The sequence below is a fragment of the Durio zibethinus genome, chromosome 5 (genome assembly GCF_047325235.1).
Source record: "Durio zibethinus cultivar Kanyao isolate XHJ-2024 chromosome 5, ASM4732523v1, whole genome shotgun sequence".
NCBI lineage: Eukaryota > Viridiplantae > Streptophyta > Magnoliopsida > Malvales > Malvaceae > Durio > Durio zibethinus.
Genome location: NC_143166.1, coordinates 31,512,632 through 31,520,452, shown reverse-complemented (window position 1 = coordinate 31,520,452; position 7,821 = coordinate 31,512,632). Strand labels below are relative to the sequence as shown.

Genomic DNA, 7,821 nt, shown 5'->3' with positions numbered 1-7,821 from the left:
CCAATGAGGGCTAGTAAAATCACGATAGATGTTCGCAAGCAAATTGAAGATAATCTGATGAAAGATTCATAAGCCAGTACCATCTTTAAGCTAGTAAAAAAAGGAAAATCCAAATACTTTTGGTAGGAAAATAGGGTTTTATTGACAAAGGGTCCTCAGTTGTTCATGCCAAAAACAGGAAGTCTGAGACAAATGCTAATGAAAGAATGCCATGACACACCATATGTGGGTCATCCTGGTTGGCAACGTATTTTGGCTCTACTGAAACAAGGCTATTATTGGCCTCATATATGGTAAGATGTGATGGATTATACTAAGACTTGTTTCATTTGCCAACAGGATAAAGTTGAAAAGAAAAAACTAGCAGGCTTGCTTAAACCACTACTTGTACCCACTAGACCTTGGGAAAGTATCTCCATTGACTTTATATCAGGTCTTCCCAAAGTTGACGATTTGGGTCTATTCTAGTGGTGATCGACTACTTCTCGAAATATGCCATGTTCATTCCCACCCAAAAGTATTGCACTATAGAAGACACTACCCGACTAATGTTTAAACATGTAATTAAGTATTGAGGCCTTTCTCAAAACATTGTTAGTGATAGGGATTGAAGATTCACTAGGTCATTCTGGAGAGAACTTTTCAAGATTTTGGGATCCCAATTCAACATCTCTTTAAGTTATCACCCGTAAATCGATGGTCAAATTAAACGATTTAATAAGTTGTTAGAGGAGTACTTGAGACACTTCGTTCAAGCTAATCAGAAGAATTGGCTTTCATTGTTAGATGTAACTCAGCTTTGTTTTAATTTCAACAAGTGTTCTTTCACAAACAAGAGTCCATTTAAAGTGGTTATAGGACAACTACCAAGACTACCACATATATCCTTTGAGTCGTATGGAGGAAAAAATCCATGAGCATTCAACCTTAGCAAAGAATTGAAGACAAAATACAAAAATTGCATAAACATACTTGGAGAAAGCATCGAAGTGCATGAAAAAATGGGCAGATAAAGGTCGAAGGTATAGTAATTCAAAGTTAGTGATCTTGTTCTTGTCAAACTATTGCCTGAGCAAATTAGGTTCCTAAAGAAGCGAGATCGTAGGTTGGTCTAAAAATATAAGGGTTCAGTGAAGATCCTTTCCAAGATGGAGAATGCCTCTTACAAAATTGACCCGTAAAAATGGATGAACGTGGATCCAGTGTTCCATGTAAGTAACTTAAAGCCATGCCATGTAGATCCCATAAATGCAAGTTGCAATGAGTCAACAAGGGCTGCCATCACCATGAAGCCACATCAGAACGTCAAGTTGAAGAGATTTTAACTGACAGGGTATCCTGGGTATCTCGAAGAATAATTCATGAATATTTAGTGAAGTGGGAAGGCTTAGGATCAGAAGAAACTAGCTGGAAAAGAGATTATGAGCTCCGAGCATTCAAGCGAAAGATTGAAGAATTTCAGGCCAACAAGTCGACAGAGACGTCCATAGAATAGGTAAAGAAGGTTGTTATGAGTCAACCTTGTATAGAGTCATGACTGGGCATAGGTCATCATGAGCCACTCATGTATATGGCCATGATCGAGTAGAAGTGCCAAAGGGGAGGGTAGATTTGTGCTAAGAAAAGTGTCCTTATTTCAAGCATTGTAATGGTTATAGGTAGGATAACTATAAAATTTCATTTGCTTTTTAGAGGGAGTAAGCAGTCGGTGTATTGTTGGGTTGCTTTACTGGTTAAGGTATGTGTTAGATCGCTCATCTAGGGCTACCTCTCTAGTTTGACGATAGTGGAAAGACTCGATTTACTATTCTTGATATTAATAAAATATTATATATATATATATGAAAATGCTAAAGTCACCTTAGAATGTTCCCATTTTACCTCGATATGTCATTTTGTATGCTTGAGATTGACTTATAATTTTTTGATTATTTGTTCAGATATCGAATTATCTTAAGTTGATTTGGATGAAAACGTCCATTCAAATATCGTATGATCTATTATTTCATTGAGAGAAAGCATAACTCGTGAGACCTTATCTGTATTTGGGCTGTTTTAGACTCTTTTGTGTCTATCTATTGGTAACACGTTTTTACGGCATTCTAGAATTTTTCAACGAACAATCCTTATACCTGACACTAAATTGAGGCATACTCCACACTCCGCCGTGGCTCCCATCCTTGGGTCTCATACGTGCTTTAAGAAACTCGATCTCGATCTGGATCCTTCCTTATTTTTTGCCTTCCCCATCTCGAGCAAATCCCGTCACACAACGGTTAGGACGGTCCGTGACACGAGCACATTCTCGCTGTATTAACGAAGAGTACACCGACTGTTTGCTAAAAATTCAACTCATCCTCTCTCTCCCTTTCTTTTTCTAATTATCTTCTCGACTTGCTCAACCACACTGCAACTTTTTCATAATCTCTCTAAATGGCAGAGAGACTAGCTCTCCCTCTTCTCCTTCCAAGTCTTCAACCTCCAAAGCCCCCATTTTTTTAACGAAACCCACCGCCAACGACAAAACCCAACTTTACTATCCAATTCACCACCTCCCTCAACTCCAATCCTTCAAGACCTTCGACATAGCGCCAAGTTCCAAGAATCTGTCGACCCACAAGTCCGGACCCAGACCCGGATCGGCCGCTCACTTGATCTCAACCCTGGAAAGCCTTGGACTTATAACCGCCTTTCTGCTCTAGGTCAGCAGGTTCTCAACTCCTTAATTGACCCTTCTTTTGATTCCAATCAACTTGACAGTGTTTAGGCTAAGTTATTTGAGCAATACCAAGAAAACCCGGATGCAAAAACAAAATTTTTAACCTCTGAATTGCTAGGAATTAAAGAAGGTTTAGGTTTTTACAAGAAATCTGAATTGGCATTGGGTGTTTTTAATTGGGCTAAGGGGAGAATAGAATGCGAATTGGTTTTGAATAGTTCTGTTGTTGCTGTTATTATCAGTATGTGAGGGAAAGAAGGGAGAGTTTCTGTTGCAGCAGATTTGTTAAATAGCTTGCATAAAGAAGGGCTTAGTCTTGATGTATATGCTTATACTTCTTTGATAACCGCGTATGCCTGTAGTGGGAGGTATAGGGAAGCCATGGTGGTCTTTCAAAAAAGGGAGGAAGACGGTTGCAAACCTACTTTGATAACTTATAGTGTGATTTTGAATGTATATGGTGAAATGGGTTTGCCTTGGAGAAAGATCATGGCTCTTGTTGATGGGATGAAGAGTGATGGAGTTGCCCTGGACGTTTATAATACACGTATAAGTTGTTGTCGCAGAGGGTCTTTGCATGAGGAAGCAGCTTTCGTTTTTGAGAAAACGAAATTGGCTGATAATGTTACTTATAATGCACTTTTGGATGTTTATGGGAAGTCTCGATGACCAAAGGAAGCCGTGGAGGTTTTAAAAGAAATGAGCTTAATGGGTTTGCTCCCTAGCATTGTGACTTATAATTCATTGATTTCTGCTTATGCTAGGGGTGGTCTATTGGAGGAAGCAATGGACTTGAAAACACAGATGGAGGGAAAAGGGATTAAGCTTGATGTTTTTACCTATACCACTCTTTTGTCAGGATTTGAGAAGGTCATGAAAGATGAGTCTGCAATGGAGGTTTTTCAGGAGATGAGAAGTGCTGGTTGCAGGCCAAATATTTGTACTTTCAATGCTCTAATTAAGATGCTTTGTAACCGCAGAAAGTTCACTGAGATGATGAAGGTTTTTGATGAGATCAAGGCATGCAATGGGTTGCCAGATATTATTACATGGAATACACGGTTGGCATGTTTGGGCAAAATAAGAAGGATTCAGAAGTGTCTGGAGTATTCAAGGAAATGAATAGGGCAGGGTTTGTAACTGAAAGAGACACTTTCAACACCAAATTAGTGCTTCCAGTCACTGTGGTTCTTTTGATCAAGCCATGGCTGTTTATAAGAGAATGCTGGAAGCTGGAGTTACCCCAGACTTTTCTAGGTATAATGCCATTATGGCAGTGTTGGCATGGGAAGGACTCTGGAAACAGTCTGAGAAAATACTTGCTGAAATGAAAAACGGTCAGTGTAAACCCAATGAGCTAACTTACTGTTCATTGCATGATGTTTATGCCAATGGGAAGCAGCTAGATCGGATGCATGCCCTTGCACAAGAGATATACTCTGGTATCATTGAACCTCATCCTGTGCTCTTAAGGACCCTTGTTTTGGTTAATAGTAAATGTGACGTTCTTCTGGAAACAGAGCATGCTTTCTCGGAATTGATGAAGAAAGGATTTTCATCTGACATTACTCTAAATGCAATGGTCGCAATATATGGCAAGAGGCAGATGATTTCCAAGACAAATGAGATCTTGAACTTCATGAATGAGAGTGGATATACACCTAGCTTGAGCATGGAGAGCAGAAGCGTAATCTTGTTCTACATGATTCTGTGTTTTTCCTTGAGGACGGTATATGATCTTTAGCTTTTGAATGCCTAGAGCTGTTTTTAGCCAAGGCTTGTAGCTGGTGGGGAATTTTGTACCGTATAGCTGATGAGACAAGAAAGAGGAATGTGGGAAGAGGGGAATTGAAAAACTTCAAGGTATGTACAATCACAATCCCTTTTATACCAATCAAATAGAAATCTTTTTGTGCTAACGTATCGTCTCTGTAAAATTGTTATACAAAGTACTAATATATCTTTGCTTATTGGATTTTCTGTTTTGATGTTTTCTCAAACTTAATTTGATATTAAAACTTTTGGATATTAATGATGGTAAGTTTATATCTATGATTTGATTAAAGAAGACCAGTATTGTCAGTGACAGTTAATTCAAGCCATTGTTTACTTTTATCTTTGTTAACTCAAGCAAATACAAGAATAAACATGTAAGATAATAGTATGTGCAGAACTTCACTTGAAAAATGTATAGCAGCCTGCTTCCATCTGCATCCACCTATATCCTTCAGTGACTTAATTTACCTCCCAAACTCTATATTTTCTCCAATGAACACTGTGTTGGGACTTGGGAACCAATCTCACTTATCATTTGGTTTCCAAACATAAACTTTGTTGAAAAGTCAGTGTACTACTCTATAATTCATTCTACTGTATTCAGGTCATTGTTTGAAGCAGATCCTCATCTCCTTCATCTGCATTGAAGGAATAGATGTCAACAGGTGCCGTTGTGCAACCCATGGCATTTGGCTTGATTCTATTATTGCAAGAGCCTCGGTGTTGATCAAGATAAATTACAATCACAGTGATATCATCATGAAAATGGCGCCTTATTCCCTTTTCAATTTTCATAATATCAGCATATCTCATCTCTTTTTTCTTTGCAACTTCTTGAAGTGCAGCTCTTACCAATCTCTTCGCGATACCCTGCAAGTATTCAAGCAAATGAAAATCAATACCAAAAATGCTACAGAGAAGCTTAGTTGTTTTGAAGATAAAAGTGAGAATGCATTTCTACAGATAAAACTGGTAAGATAAACATGAATACTCACGGCTCTGGGGTTTTTGAAAACAATGTTTACAGCAGCTTCATCGCTCAACTGCTCCCATAGGCCATCTGATGCAAAGATCAGGAATAGGTCCTGTGGCTTAAGCTTTCTAATAAGGATGGAGGGTTCTGCTGTAATAACAGGCCTTTTAAGGGGAACAGGGAATCCAAACTGGTGATAGATTGGATCTCTATAAAACTCAGGTTTCTTCAGGTAAACATCACCAATGGATCTTGACACCTGAAATAGGAAAAAAAAAGAGCTTACACCAGCATGATCAATCGCATGCTCTAAAATCATGAATTAATCAACAATCTCGAGTCTTCAAGAAATTTACCTGGATTATGCCCTTAATCCTCCAAACTCCCTGGGTGTACAACACTATATGAGAATCATCTGGATGAAGGGCCTCAACCTCCTTTCTGACTTCCTCATCTCCAACATTATGATCTGTTGACAGCCTTTCTGCCACCACCATGTTTTTCTTATTCTCTGAAACTCTCTTGCCAAGAACTGCTCTTGAGTCACCAAGATTAGCCACATATAACACATCATTAGAAATCGCACCAACTAGACAGCATGATCCAACTGAAGCAATTTGAGGCCTCAGAGGCAATGATTGCTTCACCAAATGCAAAAACTCCTCTTCAGTAGCATTGAATGCCTTCTTTATTACATCTGCTGATAATCCCCCTTGTTCTAAAACAAATTCTACAATTAAGACAGAAAAATTAAGGGTCAGAGGGACTGACTAGCTTATTCACTATGCTTTCCATCAATCTTTCAAGAATTCAAATGCAAAATTATCATTGAAGGGGGACAAAACCCATAAAAAAGAATAAGGTGAAAGGTGCCAAAAGTTGAATTACACTTGTTAATGATTCTGGAATATTGAGGTCCAAACAACGCATATAGATACAAATTTAGACACTTGTAAGTTGCGTCCTAATATCCATATACTGACAAACACATCCTGAAATAATATTTAAAACAAATAAAGAAAGAAAGAAAGAGATTTACCACAAAATGCTTTTTGCCCATTAAAAAAAAAAGAAAAAACATAACACTAATGTAAGTATTGGATATAATGTAAGTATTGGATAAATATTTGATGATTTTTGACGATTCCATCGATAGCTTAAGAGATTTGTATGTTCATTCTATGCACATGTAATGACAAATCAAAGTAGTCGAAAAAATTTACATGCAAAGGCAAAAGCAGGGCGACAAGCACATGTACAAAGACACCCCATATCCAAAAATCGCATAAGCGACAAAGTACAATGAAACTTTATTTGTCCTAAAAAGGAAATAAATATGACATATAACCCCAAAAAAAGAATGAATAATGAAAAATTGTTGAAATAAAGAGAATAATTACTTTCGATAAAAGGGAAGAGATGTTTGTTGACAAATCTCGAAGCTTCAGGACCACCATGACCATCATAGACACCAACGTAGGTAGCCAAAGCAGATGTAAAGACCTGGCTTTGATCTTCAAGGTTGTTGTTTGCTTGCACCACAGCGATGGAGTAATCACCGGAAGCGTGCGGTTTAAGGTCAGTGTGCCACATGAGACCATCCCCACCAGCCCTCACCCCAAGGCAACGTTCAAGCGGCCTGGAAAGCCACCGTAACATCATCATCCTTTCGATTGGTCCCCTCTCAGCTATCAATGATCTTTTATTCCTTATCACTAAACAGAGAGTTTTAATGGGGTCTTTTGGAGAGTCTTGTAGGGGTTGGTCTTTGATTTTGTTGCCGTGGTTTTTGGGTAGGTAATGGAAATTTAATAGAGAGAGAGAGAGAGGAGAGTGGGGCAAAGAGAAAGGGAAGATGCCGCGTAAAGAGGAAGATGACGAAGACCGATGCTTGCTATATTACCATGTACTCTACGCGTTAAGCCGTTTAACAAAGGCCTAATTGCTTGGTTTTTTTCTTTTCCTTTTTACTTTATTTTTTACTTTTCGACTTTTTAAACTTCTTTATGACAGATTATTTCAAATTAATATTTTTATAGAGTTTTTAAATTTTATTATGATGATTAATACGGTTAAATAAAATATTATAATTTTTTAATTTCGTTTAAGAAATTAAAAAATTTTAATAATATAAAAAAATTTTATATATCAAAAAGAAAAAATATTTTTACATTTTTATGTTCTAGCTATAATTATATATATACACACATAATAGACTAAAACACTAAAAAAACTTTATGAAATATTTCACTTTTCATCAATAAATTTTTATTTTTTTTATACTCAAATCCACTTTTATCTTTTAATTTTATTTAAATAAAATTTTGTTTCAAACAAAAAAATAATTTATGTT

At 37.2% G+C, this 7,821-nt stretch overlaps 1 protein-coding gene and 1 pseudogene across 1 annotated transcript; one reads left to right on the top strand and one right to left on the bottom strand.

The window, feature by feature from the left end:
- Positions 1-2,292: 2,292 nt before the first annotated feature.
- Positions 2,293-4,694, top strand: LOC111281927 (uncharacterized; annotated as a pseudogene).
- A 108-nt stretch (positions 4,695-4,802) lies between these two features.
- LOC111281928 (putative protein phosphatase 2C 63) lies at positions 4,803-7,271 on the bottom strand. The gene is made up of 4 exons (XM_022869734.2): positions 6,869-7,271; positions 5,825-6,198; positions 5,491-5,727; positions 4,803-5,365 (listed from the first exon to the last, which is right to left on the bottom strand). Exons 1-4 carry the CDS (start codon positions 7,131-7,133, stop codon positions 5,096-5,098), a joined length of 1,146 nt encoding a protein of 381 aa, XP_022725469.2. The 5' UTR covers positions 7,134-7,271; the 3' UTR covers positions 4,803-5,095.
- Between the last annotated feature and the right edge of the window lie 550 nt (positions 7,272-7,821).

What these genes read in the sequence shown, in the direction of transcription:
- LOC111281928 (XM_022869734.2), bottom strand. Translation starts at nt 7,133, where the DNA reads ATGATGATGTTACGGTGGCTTTCCAGGCCGCTTGAACGTTGCCTTGGG. An exon ending in GGATTAAGGGCATAATCCAG is followed by an intron (nt 5,728 to 5,824) that starts GTAAATTTCTTG and finishes TTCCTATTTCAG; the next exon opens with GTGTCAAGATCCATTGGTGA. An exon ending in TTTTCAAAAACCCCAGAGCC is followed by an intron (nt 5,366 to 5,490) that starts GTGAGTATTCAT and finishes GAATACTTGCAG; the next exon opens with GGTATCGCGAAGAGATTGGT.